Source organism: Tachypleus tridentatus, chromosome 2 (genome assembly GCF_004210375.1).
Source record: "Tachypleus tridentatus isolate NWPU-2018 chromosome 2, ASM421037v1, whole genome shotgun sequence".
Lineage (NCBI taxonomy): Eukaryota > Metazoa > Arthropoda > Merostomata > Xiphosura > Limulidae > Tachypleus > Tachypleus tridentatus.
Genome location: NC_134826.1, coordinates 41,388,599 through 41,412,515, shown reverse-complemented (window position 1 = coordinate 41,412,515; position 23,917 = coordinate 41,388,599). Strand labels below are relative to the sequence as shown.

The 23,917-nt window shown below is 35.1% G+C and overlaps 1 protein-coding gene across 2 annotated transcripts in view; it reads left to right on the top strand.

The window, feature by feature from the left end:
* LOC143241834 (UDP-N-acetylhexosamine pyrophosphorylase-like) overlaps positions 1-23,917 on the top strand; it is a 41,480-nt gene that overhangs the window by 5,662 nt on the left and 11,901 nt on the right. For both annotated transcript variants that reach the window (XM_076485117.1, XM_076485108.1), the window contains exons 3-4: positions 18,712-18,916; positions 23,007-23,182. In XM_076485117.1, coding sequence (XP_076341232.1) covers positions 18,712-18,916; positions 23,007-23,182 — 381 coding nt within the window. The remainder of the gene's footprint in view (positions 1-18,711; positions 18,917-23,006; positions 23,183-23,917) is intronic.

Here is a 23,917-nt window from a genome sequence, read left to right as displayed (position 1 = left end):
AGTTAATATTTTAATAAAACACCTAGTTCGATCGATATCTGTACGGCATATTCCCTCGGTACTGATAATAAAAATTTGGCCTAACATGAAATATACATTAACTGTAAATTGTACTTTTGTATTATTAATCAATTTACAGCAATTAAGTAACACAGAATAAATGTAACCGTTTTTGTTTGTTTTTGGTTCTTCTAAAGTTGAAAGAAAATTATAATTTTAACGCATTGGTGGCCCGTACCTAACAAAAATTTCACGAGATCTAAATACCCGCAACGCATATTAGTCCTAAATTCTTATTATTATCTAGCGCGAAAAATTTCTGTTGAACATAATTTTTTAAATAAAAAACATAAGCAGCCAAAGCATGACTTCACGCTATCTTTGTCGAATGTAACCAGCTACTTTGGTAATTAAAGGTCATATGAATAAAAGACAAGGTATCGTTTAAATCTGAATATAGAATATATGAATCACTTTCGTCATTAGTGTACGCTTTTAACACTTAACACACGGTACGATTTATGTGGATAAAAAATGAATTTCTTATAAATGAAAGCTAAAGTAAAAAGGTGTCCTACTTGGTTAATTACGTATAACACTGAACTAGAATGAACTATACAAAAAAATGTATGAGACAGACAAATTTGTTGATTTCTTTATAATATCCAAACAAGCTTGTCCTTTCAGCTATGGGAGCGTTGTGATGTTACGGTCAATCACGTTGTTTTTGGATAAATGAGTAGCCCAACAGTAAGCGGTGATGACCAGCTGCCTTTCATCTAGTCTTACACTGCTAAATTAGAGACAGCTAGTGCAGATAGCTCTCGTGTATCTTTGTGCTAAATACAAAATAAGCCAAACCCAATCTTAAATATATGACTATTTTTGTAAATTACCAACATACATTTTAAAATAACTTTTCTTAAATTCCCTGACTAACGTCTGTCACGTAGAGAGAGACAAAAAATAAAACGTTCAAATTTATAGTAGATATTAGGATGAAGTATTGACTTCAAATATTACTACACTTCAATTGGTTAAAGCATACGAGGAAAGTTTAAAAAATAACAACTCATTGCACCTGACCTTTCTGATAAATTTCTCATTAGTCAGAAGGAAATGTTTTTTGTGAGCATTAGTAACTTATCTACATATTACGTCATTTGTCAACTTTGTTTACGGATCCTAACGAGTTCCCAACACGTACAATTTACCCAGTTCTGATAGCATCAATTTTAAACAATCAAAATGAGTTTTAGTGGTTAAAAGATAGTGATGTCAAAATTCAGTTACTACACCTGATTTTGGTATGATGAAAGTGTATGTGCTTTTCTCTCCTGATCTCGATTCTCCTTGATTTTTAATAAATCTCATTCCAAACACATGTAAATGATTTAAAAAAAATGTATAACACGATGGAAAATTTTCAAAAAAAATGTTTTACATGTCTTCAATATATTTTAAATAAAGCGCTTAGATTGTGTAGTTTGTGCTTAACTTTAAACAAACAAGCAGACTTTTTGTCCTAAAGATGTAAAGCTCGAGCGTAGCATTGTGGTTAACTTACTTTACATTGTAAACCGTGGATGCGTTATAAGAGCAACAGTTAATCCCATCGTTCTGTTAAGGGTAGTCACTCAAGGCGACAGATACAGCCAATTGATTTCCTTCCATCTAGTCACAGTTCAAGATTATGGACGGCTATGCCTGACCAGTACAGAATTTGAACTGAATATATGACTCATGTGTGCCTAAGTTGTCGTTTGAGTGAAAAAACAAACAAACTAGAAATGTTCGAATTTGGAATGGTACGTTTAATGACCATAAAAATCCAAAAGGTTATTATTAAAAATTGTTTGCGCGCATGCTACGCATATCTTATACCAACTTGTTGGCCAATCAAAATCAATTTCGAATATGGTTCGTTTCCCAGGAAATCAAAAGTCAGATATTACATAAAATATTTAAGTGATTGTCTTCTATTTATTATTATTATTTTCGTTGTGTTGAAACTTGTGATATAGGTTACAGTGAAAGTGAAAATTAAAAACAAATCGAATTTATTTACTTATCAAGAAAGAAGAAATGTCAAACGTAGTATCTTAAAATTATATCAGAAAATTGAAGCAGATGTTGTTACAATTAACATACAGGAATTACACTTGAGATAAAAACTAACACGTTTATCCTTTCAGCTGCTTAAAAAGTTAAAGGTTAGATAAACTATATTATATTTTTAACAGAGACCTAACAGATAGATGGCCTCATATGTATACACACGACATATTTACGCAAGCTATCATTTTCCGATATAATACAATTATCTGTTTGTGTTCCAGAACGAAAATGTCTGATGTTGAAAACAGAAAAAATAAAATGTTGCGTTGTCGTTTCTGCTCAATCACTTTTTTAAGCAGATGCGTCAAAAATATTTGCTTAACGAGAAGACAGTCAAATATAATTATTTTTTCAGACAAGAGCAGCCCAAGAGTTGGCGGTGCGCACTGTTGAGTAGCTACTCGCTTTTCAGTTTAGCAGTTAAAAATTAAGTTCTGATTAAGGAGTTATCACACAAGATCGCATACAAAAGATCAGGAATGTTCAAGTGGTCAGGGCACTCCATTCGCAATCTGAGGGTCGCGGGTTCGAATCTTTGCCCCACTAAAATTACTCATCCTTTCAGCCGTGGAGGCGTTATTATGTGACGGTTAATCCTGCTGTTCGTTGATAAAAGAGTGTCTCAAGAATTGGCGGTGGTTGGTGATGACAAGCTGCCTTCCCTCTAGCCTTATCCTGCTAAACTGGGGACAGCTAGTGCAGATAGCCCTCGTGTAACTTTGCGCGAAATTCGAAACAAACTAAACCAAGCGTCTAAAAATGTTCATTACCGCATTAGATAAAGTTCTGCAAAAGTTTTCAAACGTCAGAGAGAACTTGGTTCTTATGGCATGCTTCTATGTTACATAACGGTTTATTGAAATGAAATCGTAATATGAGCTATTTTTCAAAGTATGTGGTATTTACATAAAAAAAAGTTTGAACAGTTCAGGATTATAAAACAACGTCTATTTTAATGTCATACAAATTCTTTTTTTCTTCAATTATATTTGAAGGAATGTCAATAAACGAGACTAACTGGTGTGGGTTTTACACAAGAATCCAAATATTCGGTTTTGATATGGAATGCCCAATATTTAAACCAGTATCAGCCAAATAGCGTTTAACTAAATGGAACGGAAACGCTTACTTTCATATAAAGACGAAGACACCTTAATTATCTTAGCTAGCTTAAATGAACCATGAAAACTAACGAAAATAATATAATGAAACGTCTCACTCCAGTGTTAATTTTCTGATATATTCTATGATATTGAATAAAATTAGGTAGTGATGGGAGGATAGACTAATACCGTGTGTTTCATATAGTTTAGTTCAAATAAATCAATCACAGAAGTGACAGCTTTTGGTTTCACACCTTTAAAATGGAATTAAAAAAGGGGGCTTCACGAATTCATGGTACAAAGTTATATCATAAATGCTTTCGTGGTATGATGGCCTTCTCCTCGGAACCCAATATTAATCTGCACCCTAATGCAGAGTGATAAGGTCTAATGGTATTTATTTGGTTTGCTGACTCAAGCTGTGATGATAAGCCATCAATGATGCGAAACTACAGCCCCCAGCACTGGACCCAAAAAAAAAGCTTTAGATCTCTGTGTCACAGGTCCTGTTTTTTACTTTCATCTCTAGTGGGTGAGAAAGAAACTAAACTAAACGACAAATGCTGTGCGTGCCATGGGTATACACACACATACAGTCATGTGAAAAAGTTAGGACACCCTATGAAAACCTGTGTATTTTTGTAACATTTTTGGATATATAGATATTTAATCTCAGTTTTAACAATACTGAGAGATTATACGAATATAACTAAACAATTAAAACTGAAGAAAAGACTTTTCAAGATCTTCTGTAAATGTAATTCTACAAAAATGCATATTCTAACTGAGGAAAAAATTAGGACACCCTATCCCCTAATAGCTAGTGTTACCCCCTTTGGCTGAAATAACTGCAGTGAGACGCTTCTTGTAGCCATCTACCAGTCTCTGACATCGGTCTGGAGAAAGTTTGCCCCATTCCTCAATGCAGAATTCTTTCAGCTGTGAGATGTTTGAGGGGTTTCTTGCATTTACAGCTCGTTTCAAGTCACCCCACAGCATCTCAATGGGATTAAAATCTGGGCTTTGACTCGGCCATTCCAGTACTCTCCATTTCTTAGTTTTCAGCCAGTCCTTGGTGGATTTACAGGTATATTTTGGGTTATTGTCGTGTTGGTCCAGTTCCGCTTCAGCTGTAATTTTCTTACAGATAGACTCACATGTTCCTCAAGGACCCTCTGATACACAGTAGAATTCATGGTGGATTTTATGATTGTGAGCTGTCCAGGTCCTGCTGCAACAAAGCAGCCCCAAACCATGACACTTCCACCTCCATGCTTCATCGTTGGTATGAGGTTCTTTTCCTGGAATGCTGTATTTGGTTTACGCCAAACATGTCCTTTGTTCTGGTGTCCAAAGTAATTCAATTTTGGACTCATATGTCCAAAGAACATTATTCCAGAAGTCATGGTCTTTGTCTACATTCTCTCTGGCAAACTTCAGTCTGGCCTTGATGTTTATCTTAGAGAGCAAAGGTTTCCTCCTTGCACACTTCCCATGCAAATTATACTTGTGCAGTCTCTTTGTGATTGTAGAGGCATGCACTTTCACATCAACAATAGCCAGAGCCTGCTGTAGGTCCAGTGATGACATGTTAGGGTGTTTGGAGACCTCTTTTAGCATTTTGCGGTCTGCTCTTGAGGTGAACTTGCTTGGACGACCAGACCTGGACATGTTGGCAGTTATTTTGAAAGCCCTCCACTTGTTGGCTATTTTCCGGACAATGGAATGGCTTATTTCAAAATCTTTTGGGATCTTTTTAAATCCCTTACGAGACTCATAAACTGCTACAATTTTCTTTCTGAAGTCCTCAGACAGCTCTTTTGCTCTCATCATGGTGCTCACTCTTACTTCAACAGTCAGGAGCACACCAAACTAAATGTCTGAGGTTTAAATAGGGCAAGCCTCATTCAAAATGTTGAGTAACGATCTTCTGATCATGTACACCTGGTGTGATACACCTGTGTGTGAGTTGAGCCATTTTAAGTGGGAATAAATGTGGGGATGTCCTAACTTTTTCACATGACTGTGCATGTATAAGTATACTTATATATAGTATTTTTTGATACTACTTATGGTTTTTATCTAACTGTATTTATTTTATTGGAAGATATCTAAGAAATGATAAAATTAATAATAATTAACTCAATTTAACACACACATAACAACAAAGATCGAACGATTTATGATCTCTTCATAAATATTACAACATATCATACAGTAGCAGAGTACCATGTTCATAACATAATAATCAAATATTTAAATAAACCAAGCTAATTACTCTTCGACCTCCAGTGACTCAGTATGAGGGCTTCTAATGCTAAAAGTAGGATTTCAATACTCTTGGTCGGTGTAGCAAAAATTTTTCTTTTTCAATTTCGCACAAAGCTACACATCTGTGGTAGCCGTCCCGAATTTAGCAATGCAAGACTCGAGTAAAGACAGTTAGCCAGTCATTACCATCCAGCGCCAATTCTTGGGCTACTCTTTTACCAACGAATAATGGGATTCACCGTCATGTCATAACGCCCCCACGGCTGAAAGGACGAGCATGCTTGATATGACGGGAATTCGAACCCGGGACCCTCAGATTACGAGTCGAGCGCTGTAACCACCTGTCCATGCCGAGCCCGTAGCAAAAATAAACAACTTTGTAGCGTTTTATATACCATCCAACCAATATTATATTGTTGTGCGTGAAAACACACAAGTGCTTTTCATATTTTACACACCATTCAATAATATTATATAGTTGTAACTGGATAGACGAATTAGTTTACTTCTCAGATATACTGTGTTATATAAACATATGTAAGTCTCTTCATTACTAAGATTCTGTATAGCTACAACGACGAATCACTGAGTCGACTAGATCGTATAAAGTATAGAATATCCGGTGGGAATAAATCCGGTACTTCCTCAACCCTCTTTGAAAGTTTACAGAATATGCACTGTCGAAAGAGGAATGTAATGGTGTTCGTCAACCAGAAAACAACACAAAAACTTGCGTACTATAATAAAATCACTCGCTATTCATCGCTTTTCTAAATTCTGCATTATTATAACTTTTCTTTTTAATTTGATCAACTAAACCCTTCATAAACAGAACCAAATTAAGGACTTAGGGACACAGAATGAATTTTGTGGGGGGTGAGGCTCAGTACCGTTTTTCTTAAATACGTCAAATGCAGTTCAAAACTGCCTATTAATAACTACTATAGAAATACACAAACTAAAGCGATGGGTAAAGGATATACAATACACTAATCATAATATATGTCATAAATATAATGCAACAACAATGATTTTATTCGGTAATTGTTCAATAAAAAGTTAGTGAAAGCTCACAAAATGATGGATTGTTATGAAATGACTATAGTCGCTGTTGTCATAGTGATATAGTTGTGAATGCCTTTTTTTCAAGGAGACAGATATTCATTTTTTATTAATTTTCTTTATTTCCGAGTGGGGGTCGGAGTGATTGAAACCATTTGCTCCCCCCTCCCTCTTAATATTGCCTTACTCTTAAATGTTATTATGCTAAAATTTTTCATTATTGTGACACAACGATGGTCACTTTTCGAACATCTCAACTTGATCATCTGCCAGGTTCTTTGCTTTTTGGACAACCAACCTTGAATGTTCATTCCCTTCCTCCAAAAAAAAACAAAGAACCCTCATCCTCATATGAGTAATGTAGGTGCCAGGATCCTTAATTTGTTCTCGAGTCTTGACCGTTTTTGAAGATTACAATCTGCTACCGTTATGACGAAAGAGGTCGACCTTCAATGCGATGATCTGTGACCTTGTGCTACATTAACCAGAACATTTGTAACTTTTCAAGTTGATTCTGTTCACACAGAGGAGTGAAAAAGAAAAAAAACAAACTTCCACCATCTAAAGGAGTAAAGGTATATGCTCTTTATCCTTCAACATATTATATATATGTTTATTAACGAAGCCAAAAAAAAGAGCGTCCTTCAAAGCATACCATTCGAGATTTCATAGGTGCATTTCAGCCAAGTCGTATTTGTAAACTAGGGACAAAAAGCTCTTAATTCCAAGGCCTGGCACGGCCAGGTGGTTAAGGCACTCGATTCGTAATCCGAGGGTCACGGGTTCGTTTCCCGGCGCACCAAACACGTTCACCCTTTCAGCCGTAGGGGCGTTATAATGTGACGGTCAATCCCACTATTCGTTGGTAATGTGTTTGTGTGTGTTTTTCATATAGCAAAGCCACAAAGGGCTATCTGCTCAGCCCACCGAGGGGAATCGAACCCCTGATTTTAGCGTTGTAAATCCGGAGACATACCGCTGTACTAGCGGGGGGCCTATTCGTTGGTAAAAGAGTAGCCCAAGAGTTGGCGGTGGGTGGTGATGACTAGCTGCTTTCCCTCTAGTCTTACACTGCTAAATTAGGGACGGTTAGCGCAGATAGCCCTTGAGTAGCTTTGAGAGAAATTCAAAAATAAACAAACCTTAATTCTAAGAATAATTATTAATCATAGTATTTATACCTCAGTGAAAACTATTTTGAAAAGTGAAAGTTTTCTAAAATGTGCTTTCTTTTTTTCTTTATGGGAAGTTCTGCACGGGAAAAGTATTGGGATTGTGCTCTTTCGTGAAACAACTCATTGCATCAAAATCTTCAATGTACAGAGCTTAAATCTGTCATAAATTTTACTAATATAAATCGTCATGTTGCATATTTTAAAAGTGGTAATAAATAATAATAGTTTCTTAAGAACTGCAGTTTTTTCAGTACTACAGTTAAAATTACTTTAATAAAGATGTAATCAAACACTCATGTTGAGTTTTAGTGAAAGTCGTTTTCTTGTTGCGAGGAGAATATATTTATTTATAATTACGTTAATTATGTTCTGTTATAAAGAAATGTTTGTTACACATATTGCACTTATTTTTCTAATTCTCTGAATCTTGAATGCCAAAAGTGTGAAACATTGTAAGAATTTTTGTTTGTGATACCATTCTATAGGTAGCGAATGAGTTTTGGTTGCATACATAAATAGTGACATAGACTCCACGTCCATTAGAATAGGAAGAGATTCATAAATGTGAGGAGAGGATGGTGGAGTCACTCATCCTATGGGCACTTTTTAGCCAATTTCTTTAGGTGAATGAACTCAAATTAAAAACATCAGAGAATTATTGATAGAACATGAAACAAACAACCATTTTTTGTGTTTTTTAAGTTATTTTCTTTCTGAAATGTTAGTTTCATTAACCATATTAATTAAAATGTTTACTACAGGTCAAATTTTATTCGTTAATTTGTTTTTGTTATTTTGTATTATTAGTTTAGAATATGATTTTTTTTTACATACCTGAATCTCCTAAACTGACCAAACTTTATGAGGTATTAGTGAAATTATGGCCAACAGATAGCAGTGAGGGTGCCGAACATATGTTATACGTTATAATCTTTATGTTATATTAGCTATTTTGATTATTGAGTTAATTTTTGTTTTGCTTTCTGTGAGTAATTTGCTTTGATCAAACGTTATTGGTAGTCATTCATTCTTTGAACGCTATTTCATAAACAACTAGTATCATGCAACACACGAAATATTTTCATTCTCTATATAGAATAACAAACAAGCATATTTCACTCTACGGACGCCTTTTCTTAAGTTCCATAACTTTATTATGTGCCAAAAGCAACAATCACGCATAAAATTTAGACTGTTAAGCTATCTAACTTATGACTACATATTAAATTGACTCATAAAATTTTCATGTCGAGTTATGTTAGTAGTCTTAGCCTCGACAGTCTGAAATGTACATGAACCTGCCAAGCATTCCAATATTTAGTATTGTAAAAACGAATTCCGCTGATCTACTTAAGTATCGTAATTATTCCTAAAACCAAAAAAAAAAAAAAATAATGAAATTTATCTTCACCCTTTTCTAAAATTTTGCAAGGACCGAAGTTTTCTAACATGTATAAACGAGTTTGGCTTAATCTCTTTCAACGGAATACAAGTTTATGGATAAATACAAACAAGTGAATTTATATTATTACTACTTAAACTACAACAAAATATTTAGGTTATCGTCTAAACAAAGAAATTACTTCTTAAAAGGCTGAAGAAATATCACTACAAAATATGTTGTTATTAATCTTAGCTTAACTTCAATAATGTATTGGAATTACTGCTCAGAAATGTATGATTTTTGAGGAACAACCACTGACTTCTTCGCTGAAATTTAGCCTAAAATTTTTGAATGTTTGGTTTGGTTTGTATTTCGCATAAAGCTACACGAAGGCTATCTGCGCTAGCCATCCCTAATTTAGCAGTGACGGGCTACAGGAAAAGCAGCTAGTCATCACCACCTTCTGACAATTTTTGGGCTACTCATTTACCAACGAATAGTGTGATTGGTCATCTGCGCTAGCCATCCCTAATTTAGCAGTGACGGGCTACAGGAAAGGCAGCTAGTCATCACCAGCTTCTGACAATTTTTGGGCTACTCATTTACCAACGAATAGTGTGATTGGTCATCACAGTATAACGCACCCACGGAAGCGAGTATGTTTCGCAGACGGGGATTCAAACTCGCGGCCCTTCATGGCCTCCTAAAAGGAAACGAAGTAAAATTTAAGAACCATTTTAATAGTAATTATATTGTTTAGTTTGATTTCGATTCTAATCCGTTCAATTGTAAAAGTAACAAGGACCATAGGCGGGGCATAGCGTAAATAATTAACGTAGCAGGTTACAGATGGATGGATTCACGGTTTGAGTCGTGATGCTGATAAATAAGCTCCACATTTTTAGGGGTGGGTTCGTTATAAAAGTTAGATTAAGTCCCATTATTCGATTGAAATAGTCTTGTGGCGGCGGATGCTGCTGATTGCCCTCCCTAAGTAGTTCAAAATAAAGGACGGCTGTGCCTGGTTCCTGAGGGTCTTTTGACCTTAAGTGCGAATAAGATGTTTAATTTGAAAATTCCAATTTCTATTCCATAGACACCATCATTTAAAACGATATAGCGCTAATGCTAAAGCGAATGTGAACGAATCAGTTTTAACAAAGTGCGAGGCGTAGCTTGAAAGCATTTATTCGTAAGTTCAACTTGAACCAGAGATTCTGCATCACCAGAATGCGGATGTTATAAATTAAATTCACGAGTGCTGTTAAAGAACATTTGAACATTTGAACATTTACGCGCCGTTCATTACTCACATGTTTGGTCCCTAATTTTGTAGTGTAAGGCTAGAGGGAAGGCAGCTAGCCATCACCACCCACCGCCAACTCTTGGGCTACTCTTTTACTAACGAATAGTGGGATTCACCGTAACATTATAACGCCTCCACAGCTGTAAAGGCGAGGATGTTTGATGTGACGTGAATTTGAGCCCGCGACCCTCGGATTATGAATCGAGTACCTTAACCACCTGGCCATGCTGGGTCTCTAAATTTTGCTAATAACGAGTATACCAAACTGAAGATTTAATACATTACAATCACAATAGGTTTCAGTTTTCTTGTGTATTGATTTATGAAATTGCGTTTTGTATGTTCGTGTGTTGTGAAACACAAGACTGACAAATTTAGTTTTTTATGAAACTGGGTGTTAGATAACACCGGTTGCAGTTAAGAAAATCTGAGAAAGCGATCGGATTTTGGTCAGTTTAAGTAATTATGAGACGACAATATTTCAAGTTGTTAGAAAATGATTGGAAAGAGCGGGTATTGCGACCATCTTTCTACGTTTAGTCTACGGTTATGAATCATTATATTCCGATGTACAAAAAACAGATGCAAGGTTGAAAAGAAATGGACTGGTTCGGCATGTATTTGAGAAAGAAATATAAAAGAATGTAGTTCAGTGAAAAGAAAAAATAGAAAAGAATAATTATTTCTAGTAATAAACACCAAAAAATGAAGAAATAATTGGAAATATAATACAGAGTTCCTTGTTCTCTGTCCACCTTGGGTATCGAAACCAGATATTCAGTGTTATAACCCTTCAAGCTTACCGCTGAGCCACCGGCTGGCTATGACATTGCATGGATATATCATATTTAGTTCATTATATGAATTGATCTAAATTATTTTAAGCTATTTTCGGTTCTGATCTATGTAGTTAACTTACTGTGATCGAAGTTAGTGTCGTTTTAACTTGAAGAACATCTTATGTGTACACGCGCTAATTGAGTTTCTTAAATAACCCTGGGATTCAGATATATCTATCTTTGATCATTTTGAATTAGTGACCAAGCATTTGCAGTCACAAGGGATTTGGACAGTTTTGAACCGATTAAAGAATGGACTATAACTTTTATTGCTCACCTGCAGCCGATTTTATGGAATATTCAGAGGATCGGGGCGTAAACTTTGAACCACTCGATCTGCAGTTCAGAACGTTAGCTCTAACACCGCACCTGACCCATTTTAAGTATACGCCTTTAGTTGTTAAGCAGTGTTAACTACAAATAAATCTATTATTTGGAAAAAAAACTAGCAGTGAAAGATATGTATTTTATAACTCACTTTATAATTACGAAAACTATACTTTATTATTGAAATTCGTACTTCACAAACCTGTATACCATACACGTTACACTGCTCAATGTTGTTTTTTACGAGGTTAAAAAATGAAAATATAATAGCTATTTTGATCTAAAATTCTTTTTAAGGTGGTAAGAAAAGTATAGGAATCAGTTTCATGGATGTTATAGGTGTTAATATATTAATCGTAGTGATTCGGCAGGAACAGGTGGTTAGGACGCTCGAATCGTACTCTGAGGGTCGCAGGTTCGACTCCCCGTCACGCCAAACACGTTCACCCTTTCAGCCGTGGGGGCGTTATAATTTTCTATCAATCCCACTCTTCGTTGATAAAACCATAGCTATAGAGTTGGTGGTGGGTGGTGATGACGACTAGCTGCTTTCTCTCTTGTCTTACATTGCTAAATTAGGGACGGCTAGCGCCGATAGCCCTCGTGTAGCAATGCGCGAAATCCAAAAAACAACAAGCAAACAATCAGTAATCGTGACGGGATTAGATATGGATGAGTTCATTTTTAACTTTCAATAAATCATCGTTTTGCTGCAATACGTAATTGTAGAATTTATGCTTTTACAAGGTCGACTATAGTGCAGGATCTGTAAAAAATCAATTTCATTTTTTGTGGTTGTTTCAGACTCACCAAGCATAAGTTATCGTTACAATATGTATGCATGTGGCAGACAGCATGCATACTCACACACACACAACGTTTACGTACAAAATGTCCATACATTATTCACCCAGTTTTATGCCTAAAAACATCTGGAGCGGTCTGGATCCCAAATACGGTTAATAAATTGCTGTGCACATATTGAAGTGATAACTCATAGTGTGTAATACGGATGAGCAGGGTTACTATATAGACATATTGGTTATTATAGAGTTAATATGTACAGACTACTTTGAGATTTTGTCAGTTAGGTTTTATAAAGAAAGTCAGAAGTTGTGTGTTAGGTTGTTAAGTAAAAGTGAGCAAGAAAATACAGTGTTTAAGTATTAAAACTGGTTTAGTCTATATTTCACTCTACGTTATCAACGAGTACGTTCTGACGGATAAACTATTACGTTCTGTCAAAAGATTAAAGTTTTATAAGAGTGGTAACATTGATATAATACCTGTAATGACATTAACTGGTATACAGAACCATTGCCTCGAAATGAAAACATATGTAAGTGCATTAATTTATCAGATTAAAAAAGACCGAGTATTATATGTTGGACGACACTGCATGAGTAAAGCAGTAGATTTTATTCCACTTTGTATCGTCAGTGACGATAATAATTCATTCTAGTATATTTTTTGTAGAACGAAAAAACGTTTTAAATAAAGGTATGGCGTCTCACCTGGTAAGACTCAGTAGACTATTCGAAATATTGTAAGTTACTGCTATCAGCAACATCCATTACACCTTATAAATGGAAGGGAATTGAACCTCATTTTATCTGTTCTTCTTGTATTGATATTCTATTTTTTAAAGTGTTTGTTTGTTCAGAATTTTGTGCGAAGTTTATCTGATAACTGTCCCCAGTATTGAACTGATAAGGTTAGAGAGAAGCCAACCAATCAAAAAGGCAACTCTTAGACTCTTCTTGTCAGATCGAAAAGTAAAATCTGACAGTCGCTCTCATAGCACGAAACACTAGACCACTCCTAGTTTTGTTTCAGAATCAACTGTGTGTTTGTATGTATATATATACAAACGAGGCCTTACTAATGAATATAAAATATTGATATTGTATCTATTCAAGTTTAATATGATACAAAGTACAAGTATTTTTGTTTGTTTTGTACTTGTCATTACAATATTCCAGTGACAACTGCTCGAGCTAATGCGGTATGTCTTTGTTTCAAATCAATGTGGAATTAATAATCAAACTTATCAGTGCTGATAAGTGTTGCTGATATTTACGTTGAAGAATATCTATGATAAGATAAGTTTTGCATTTTTGAAACATTTTGACACTTTCACAGCTCGTGCGCTTCGAAAGCTGTAAAGCCTGTATGATGAGTTTACTTCCAGTAGCCTTTGACAGCGACCTCTGTACAACGTTCTTTGGTGTTGATATAATGTTATATAAAAAATAAATGAAAAGAAGAAGGATTAGCGATATAGGTCATACATACGCCTGTCGATAGCTGGTTCAACCGGTCCAACAGGCCCTCAACCTCGCTTGCCGAGGACAAAACTTTCGTAGACGTTTCCGTAACTTCACGTAACGAACTCGATACAACAAAGCACTTTTTTTCTCTCTTTCTCTCTTATCATGTATATGTTTTCCTGGATCTGTTTTAATAAAACACGATTAGGCTTAAAACTAGAATTAACGTTCGTGTCTTGACTTTGTGTGGTTTAATGAGAATATAAAAGCGATTAGGTTGGCACACTGTCCATTTTTTCCTCTTCTTACCATCACTCCAACTCCTTTGTGTCCAGAAAATAATGAAGCACTTAAAGAAGTAAATATTCAAGATGATGGAGGAAAAATGACTATTATTTGATCAGACATCTGACCTAAAAAGATCGAAACGTTGTTCTGTACTTTATTTTAATTAAACTTTTTAATGGCCATACCAATCGTCTTTGGAATACGTTATTATGTGGTAAAGATTTGTTGCGTTTAAAGATAAACTAAATTGTTAAGGGGAAATGTGTATCTTAAAAAGGTGCGAACCATTCACTTTCTTAACTCTATGTCGAACAGGTATGGCTAAATAGGCCCAGCATGGCTAGATGGATAAGGCACTCGACTCGTATTCCGTAGGTCGCGGGTTCGAATTCCCGTCACACCAAACATGCTCGCTCTTTCAGCCGTGGGGGCGTTATAATGTGACAGTCAGTCCCACTATTCGTTGGTAAAAGAATAACCCAAGAGTTGGCGGTGGACGATGATGATTAGCTGCCTTCCCTCTAGTCTTACACTGCAAAATTAGGGACGGCTAGCGCAGATAGTCCTCATGTAGCTTTGCGCGAAGTTTAAACCAAACAAACATACAGCTAAAGATGCGATTCCAGCAAAAGAAGTTTTTTTTACGGAATTTGTGTTCGTAAGAATTTATGCTGCCTGACTTGTAGTAACGCGATGTCTCTTGTTTTCACATATGCATATATAACTGCATATGTTTCAGGACTATGTCACAATTTTGTAAACGCTATATTTTTTAATAAATGAGCCAAAATTATCATACATTTCATCCAAACTTGTTATTGGTTGGTAAATAAAAAACATCTTTAACAAAATAAATAATAAACTTCTTATTTGATGAAATATCCTAAATAGGAATAGGCCTAACAGAGCATAAATTGCTGTGAAAAATAATCTGTAACGCTCACCTAAACTAATTAACTCTTATGTTAAAAATCATAAATTAATATAAAACTAAAATCTACGTTCTTCGTGACTTATATGTCAGCTAATTAAAAAGTGTACGCTATTTGCAATAAGTGTTTCCCTTCGTGTTGTTAACGAATTATGTTTGCTTTTAATAGTACATGGCTTACTTACCTGAGAAAATTTAAAGAATCTATCACCTCATTTCTAGACTAATCAAGGTCGAAGTCCGAAGCAATTATATATTTTTAGAGTAACCATTTATTCTCTTTTAACTGGAACTCTGTTTTAATTTTTGCAAATAACAGGATTGCTGAATTATATCCCAAAATTCGTCGAGGTTTTTGATCGCAACTCTCGAATACTGCTACTATAACTCTTATCAAGTGAGGTATCAGCGAAACATTTATGCAACTTTATTACAGTCTGCGAACATATACCATTAAAAACTGGATTTCGATATCCGTGGTTGACAGAGCACGGATAGCCTTTTGTGTGGCTTTGTGCTTAACAATTATCATTAACTTTAGTTAATTAGTTCGCTCAGTTAATTACCGTTTAATGTTTTTTAATTATTGAACATATTACTTTAAAAAGTTATCTTTTCTTAATTCGTTGAGGTTTTTGATCGCAACTTCAAATACTTCTTCTGTAACTCCTATCAGTTATTTTTCATAACGTTTGGTCCCAGTCAAAAATCTAAATCGATAATCTTTATTTAATATTGCAAGCCAAACGATTGTTTTACTTAACAACATTCAGCAAACGTATTAAACAATATATATATATGAATCAGACGAGAATATGTTTAGGTTATTTTCCAAAAGTACTCCTAACAGAACAGATCAGGAGAGATTAAATATTGTTTGTTAAAACAAAGCCATATAACGAGGTATCTGTGTTGCGTCCGCCACAAATACGGAAACCAGATAGTTAACGATACAGGCCCCCAGACTTTCCGCTGCGCCACCAGTGGGCATTAAATGAAGTAAGACAAAAAGTGTTAAGACTGAAGTTTTCTGGTATTGATTTGAATTGATGAATAACTGAAACTTTCCGATGATTGCACTTATTACAATGAAGTGATAAAGCAATTTCTACAACTAACAAATGTTTTATCTCAAAATTTTAACCCAAAGTGTTGCAGAACTTCAATATTCTCTTATTTACTTAAGTTATTTTTTTTCGAATATTACGTATAGCTGACATCATTACAAGTACCAGATAGAACTTGAAAACTATAGCAACTAAAGCTCTGAAATTTCAAGGTAAAAGATAGCATGTATATAGAAAAGTGCGAACTTAATTTACCCCTAATCTCTTTAATGGGGACGAGACTTTAAAATTTTCCCTCTCCTTGTTGCTATAATATTTTTTATCAACCCATAGAGACAAACAAGTAATTAAACAATTATTTTATATTTGACACGGGTAGGTGATTGTTTTTTTTTTTTAGATTTTACGCAAAGCTACATGAGGGCTATTTGCGCTAGCCGTCCCTAATTTAGCAGTGTAAGGCTAGAGGGAATGCAACTAGTCATCACCATCCACAGCCAACTGTTGGGCTACTATTTTACCAACCAGTAGTGAGATTGACCGTCACATATAACGCACCCATGGCTGAAAGGGCGAGAATGTTTGGTGCGATGGGGATTCGAACCCGCGACCCTCGGATAATGAGTCGAGTGTCTTAACCACCTGGCAATCCCGGGTCTTTTGTTATGAAAACATTTACAAAATTTTTATTTAAACACCTATATAGCTTGCGTGTTTCTAGAATCTAACTGCATGTCAGATTTTTTTTTATCCACCTCACGTTATTTGACAACATAACTCAGTCATATTAGTATTTACACTGCCATGTTAACATTTAAGCATAGCAGCCCATTCTTGTTATCTTCAGACTAGCATGATAACATTTAAAGCATAGCAAACCAACCATTATTAGCTGCCAAGAAACTTGATAACATTTCAGGCACAACTCTGAAAACATTTGTGTATATCTTTATGAATTTTTAAAGTAAATATTCTATATCTTTGCGAGCATTAAATATTGGATAAAGGTGACGAAAGAATTCGTCTGATATATAGATATATTTTTCCTGGATAAAACAATGATTAGGTATTGCACAATATGATAACTGTGCTTTCTTCATATTCAATTCAATTAAAGAATTTTCTTTCTCGCAATCTGAGAATCGCGAGTTCGAGTCCCCATCCAAACAAAGATGTTCGTCGTTTCAGCCGTGGGGACATCATAATGTGACGGTCAATCACCGTATTCGTTGGTAAAAGAGTTGGTCTATCTAGTCTTTCACCACTAATAAATTAGGGACGGCTCGCGCAGATGGCCCACGTGTAGTTTTGCATGAAATTCAAAACTTTATTTCTTTTACATTTAAAAGAAAAGTGAAGGTAGATTTACGTAGATTATGAAGCAAGTAAGATGTAAACATTTTTTTTAGTTTAGGTTTAAGCGTAAAGCTACATAGTGAGTTATCTGCGTTGTACCTTCTGCGGCTATCAAACTTCAATATTTAGTATTATAAACACCTAAGTTTACCGCAGAGCCACTGAGATAGGACGGACGCTAAATAATTTTCATTCTATGACTTTCAGTCATTCTTGCTTCATGTTTGAGTGTTTACTTCTTTTTTCTAGTATCTTATCACATAATGCGTCTTGAATCAATGATAATCTTCAAATCTAATAAAGCTAAATCTCGGAAATTAAACCTTGTGGTAGGCACAGTACGGATAGTCTATAATGGATTTGGGTTGATTTGTTTTGAATTTCGCGCAAAGCTACTCGAGGGCTATCTATGCCAACCGTCCCTAATTTAGCAGTGTCAGACTAGAGGGAAGGGAGCTACTCATCACCACCCACCGCCAACTCTTGGATTACTCTTTTACCAACGAATATTGGGTTTGATTGTCACATTATAACGCTTCCATGGCTGAAAGGGCGAGCATATTTGTTGTGACGGGGATTCGAAGTCTATAGTGGAACTTTGCGCTTAAAAACAAACAAATAATAAATCGCTTTACAATGAAAATCTTGAATTATAATAAAGTTTTAGTTACAATCCGTTGTTAAGCGTGTTTTTTGTGGACTCCACCTTGTATTACCATGTCACCCACAGGCGGCTTGACCAACCTCACTGTAGCTAGAAAATGTAACCGTATTTATAAAATTTGCACTAGCTATCCAGAACTCATTAAATATAAATCATTGGAAGATAATGAATAATAGAAACCGCATTTCCTTATTTAGATTCTCTGCATTATTGTTCTTTTATTTTATTTAGGAGGTCTGGAATAGCCTGGTGGTCAGCGCACTGGCTTCCTCCTCTGAGAATCGCGAGTTCGAATTCCCGTCACCCACAGTCTCTTGTTTTCAGCCATGGGACGTTAATTTGTGACGGCCAATGCTATTATTCATTGGTAAAAAGAGTTGCTCAAATGTTGGTAATGAATTTGTTTGTTTTTTATCTAGTTACCTTCCCTCTAGTCGATCACTGCTAAATTAGGGACAGCAAGCACAAAGAGCTCTCTTGTAGCTTTGCACGAAATTCAAAAACAAGCAAGCAGCTTTCTTAAGTTCTTGATATCTCTCTTCCCTTGCAGGTTTAAGACAGGTCGCAGAGGGACGTGTTGCTGTTCTTCTCCTCGCTGGAGGCCAGGGAACGAGGCTTGGCGTAACATATCCAAAAGGGATGTATAATGTAGGATTACCCTCACAAAAAACCTTGTACCAGCTTCAAGGCGAACGAATTGTCCGACTGGAACACCTGGCCGAAGAAGTTGCTGGACAAAGAGGAACAGTACCTTGGTGAGTAGTTTATGTAGAGATACATCTGAGTTGCTGTTACTAGTATTACGACTTTCTTTCACGAAATATTGCGATGTTCCACTTGCTGTACATTAAGTAAAATTACCAATACTATGAGTCAAAAATTATTTGTATTATTTTTTGGGATTGGTGGATTTGATTGGACTTCTTTCAAATTCAAAGAACAAAAATTCTCCGTCATTATCAGGTTTTCTGAATTGTTCTCCGTTTAAGTGTTAAAATGCAGTGAAATGTTATCTTTGCAAAACCAATATTTCACTCACTATTGTAGCAGAAGCTTTTAGGGTTGATATAAAGGTTTTTTTCTCAAGATATCTGCGTGTTTATGACTAATTTGCTATAGATTACTTTGTCTGCCTTATTCCTGCTTTTCCTTTTCTTTGTTACACAAAGATCTGAAGAACCCATGAAGAAATGTGTAATTACAGAAATATGATATTAAGGAATAAATAGAGAAACACATCTTTACAACATCCTAATTTTGGGTTTGTGCTCCTCAAAACTTTCTTCGGTTATTTCTTTCCTGCCATCTGTTGATTGTTCTGAGAACTACTGCTTCAGCAAATTTAAGAGTGGCGTTTCTGCTATCGCACTTTCTTTTTTTGAACTGATAACATAAATTCCGTGTTTAAAGATTTACTTTTCTTTAAGTCCCAAAAACTGGGATATGTAGATTAAAAATATCTCAAGACACAAAAACACGTTTTACGAATTATTTTTCTAAGTGTAAAAAAAAATCCAGACCTATATCTTCAGAATGTAAATTTATTAGTTCAATATTTCACTATTACAGCTTCTTCAGGATCTATAGATACCATACAAGTTTAATAATCCAGTCAAGTTAGTAAACTTACAGGTTATTGATGGCTCTTGGATATGTAGGTCTTGATTTTATTTATGTTTATAGAAATGTCTCATACAAAATAAACACTCCAGTTTGCGTTAAACAAAATTGCGAATAATAATGTCTCACGAATCAACAATATTCAGTACAAAGTATACCAGATTAACAAAAACCTGCATTATTTGGAGCAGGGAATTTCGTTGTAAAACAATTGGCCCATTAGTTTTCGAGTATATCAAAGCGCTTAAAATGTTTTTTCTTATTGCGCCAATAATTTTTATTAAAGACAGGAAGGTATTTGGGACCTTTGTAAGAAGAGATGAGTTTTACTGGGAAATTATTTACTGTGGATGTGAATCAGACTTCTGTGCTAGGAAGTCGGATCTCGTGCTTGGATTCAGTCGATACATTAGCTTAAAAAAAAAAAAATAAATTAGCAGTTTTCATTTGTAAGAATAATTGTTTGAAAAACTATAGCTCTATTATACTGTCTTGTTCTAACCTTAACTGAAAGAGATGGACATCAGATGCTCCTCAACTAAAACGCAATTTAATAAAGATGTAAACATATCACACAACATTCTGGGTTACGTGATAAATATAAGGAATATTTCCCTGCCTCCTGTAAGAGTTGTCTTTCTGTACTATTAACTACAGGCTAGAAATAAATCAGACACAACAAGACGTAACAAACACAAATTGTGAAAACGGACACATTTCTCGACGAGCCTCAAACCGCGTATTCTAAAAATGTGTAAGGGAAAGCATAGCATAATTAAACGTCAACCCCACTATATATGTCATATCCAGTGCCAATAAGCCCTTTAGACTTATCTCAATACTCATTCGTAGACGTGAATATGACGCTGATAGTACTGATTTAGGCTATTATTATAGGAAAATTATTAATTTTCATGGAAACGACTTTTATGGTGGCGCTAGATTAAGTATGCAATTTTTTATTGTTCTACGTTCTATTTAAATCATAATAAATAAATAAATAAAAATAATAAAAATTAATTTAAAAGAAAAGTGCCACCAACAAATTTGACATTCTTTTGATAGAGCAAAATAACAACCTATATATGTACCACAATACATGGACATTGCCCTGAAAAGGATCAGAATAATATTCAGCTCAATAATTACAAATTCCAATACTGCAAGACCATAAGTACGGGGAGGAGGAAGAGGTCATAGAGAACCTGACCCTCCAGGGTATGAACATCTCTTACCCAAACACCGAGAGAGAGAGAGAGATCATTTAACTTGAAAATGGCCTAGGAAGGTCGAAACGTTGTTTCTCTTTATCAATGAAAGTGTTAATACCCATACCAGCCATTATACATTTTAATTAATTTATAAGTCAGAGTTTAAGGGTAAGGTTGAATAACACAATATTATTTGATTTATTTTCAACGCTAATTATATACTATTTCTTCTTATTACTACTTTATATGCTTTTGCTACGTATTCGTCAGAAGAACTGATGAACCAGCAAACTTGTATTCTTGTTCCCAGACTCGTTCAAATAATCATAGCGACGACGGGAGAAAACTAAATTAGTAATTCTAAGAATTCGTGAGTAAAAGCAAAGAAGACTCGGTGGCGTCCCTAGACTAGAGGAGACTCAGCTACAGGGCTCATAGATAATTTTATTCAATGTAAAATTACATAGAAAATAGGGCCCACAAAAATAATTAGCCCCCGGGCCATACAGCCTTAAATCTGCCACTGAGACGACTTTGTTATAATATGTCAACCACACTATACCTGCCACACCCAGTGCCGAAGAAGAGGCCTTTAAGACAATATCATGGCTCATCAGTTTGTTTTTGATTTTTTTTTCGCGCAAAGCTACTCGAGGGCTATCTGCGCTAACCGTTCCTAATTTAGCAGTGTAAGACTAGAGGAAAGGCAGCTAGTTATCACCACCCACCGCCAACTCTTGGGCTACTCTTTTACCAACGAAGAGTAGGATAGACCGTCACATTATGACGCCCCCACGACTGAAAGGGCGAGCAGGATTGGTGCGATCGGGATTCGAACCCGTGACCCTCGGATTAAGAGTTGAACGTCTTAAAGCGCTTGGCCATACCGGGCACTCATGGCTCATCACATGACGGACATAGCAATGATATAGGCTTTATTTATATCATCAGTTTTCATGAACAACGAGTTATGTTGCGAGCTAGATTCAGTCAGTAAATTGTAATTATTACAAAATTGATTTACTTTATTAACAACTTAGATGTTTAGGGCATTAATTACGCAACATTATTGAATTTATTTTATGACAACTCTGAAGGAAAGGTTTAGCGCATTTCACTGTTGGACACGTCCAACTAAAAATAAAAGGACAATAATTTTCAACCTAGTAAAGCAAGCCAAACTGAATGTTTGGAACTTATATGAATAAAATAAATCTTACACGAAATCATAAGGTGTGTTAGCTTGTGATTTCATAAGACAATAATTCCGTGTGATATTAAAGTCGAAGTTTGTATTAGTTGGTGTATGTCATTAGTCAACTTCGTTAAAGTTATCAAATTGCGACAAGTTTTAATCAGAAACAAGCAAACCGTTTCATTAACTCTATAGAACTATCTTAATATTTAGTGATGTCGAGAAAACCCACTTGTTGAGAAAATTTTCTCAACCCAAACGAGCCGTTTTAACATATATATATCTTAATATTTAACTTTTATCTGATAGACCTCTACAGGTAGATAACAGCATCTAAACTGAATTTGACCGACACTCTTATACGCACCCCCTTGTGAAGCGCATTTTTGGGAAAATGGTTTGTAAGTCATTCATATCCGAATTTACAGCTTTGGTTCTGTAATTACTAGGATAACCCGAAGGAATAATCGAGAAAGTTCAAAAGTTAGATTATGGAGATGTTACTGCTACGATTTTGGTAAATGATTATCCTCATCCATTTTAAAACAAATTTCAAATGGAAGAAAAAAACCTATCGCGTAGTTTCTTTGAAGTTAAACATAAAGCTGCATGATGGGCTGAATGTGCTTTGCCCACCATGGATATCGAAACCTGATTTATAACGCTGCAAGTTTGTAGACATACTGTTGTGCCACTGGAAGGCGACTAACGTTACAATTGAACTAACACACAAGACGACACGTATAATAAGCTAGCTTCAACTTGTGTGCTTTTAATATTTACTTTGTATTTCATACAAAAATTAATTTTACCATTTAGGTACATAATGGCCAGCAAGCATACTATGGAACCTACTTTAGAATTTTTCGCCAGCCACGAATATTTTGGTCTCAGAAAAGAAAATGTGACGGTTTTTGAACAAGGCATGCTTCCTTGTTTCACGTTTGACGGCAAAATGATTTTAGAAAGTCCTTGGAAGATAGCTAGAGCCCCTGGTAAGTTTGTAAGATTTATATTAAACATTTATCTAGAAGGAACACTTTAGTTAGCTTTAGTATATATCAATAGGCCACTGAAAGCCGTATGCTTTCTTATGCAAATAGAAAAAAGAGAACATAAATTACTTAGCTTTCCTAAAGAATGTTTCACATTGTGAAGTAACTGTATCAGGCTTATTTCGTTTAGAGATGTCGTACATATAGTTATATTAAATAATTTTTGAACATTTTTATATATTGTTTTGAATTAAATACATCACTCGTTAAAATGTATCATAATTTATGTGGAGGCTCTATAACTTAAAAGTTAATAAACGTACCAAATTGTTTTTATCTCAGTTCTAGAAGAAATAAGAATAAATACAGAAAGCAACCGAGAACGTGTCAATAACAAAGCCTGAGATATTTAAAAGGCTTAGAACATTTAATTTAAACAACAACAGTGAACTGTGAAAATAATTAAAATTCATTACCAAACAATACTGTAGTGCCGCTAATTTCTTTTCTTCAAATTGATAAACATATTAACGATTGTATATCTACATCTAGTTAAGTAGAATAGTCAAAAATCGTGCGTAATAAATATTCACAAGTTTGGAAGTACGGCTGATCATCGAAAGTAAACAAACTACATATAATACGGAATTATATTTGATTTTACAAGTTACTTGAATAGTTACACTACATCACTATTAGGAAGACAATAACTTCATTATTAACTTTAACGTGAAA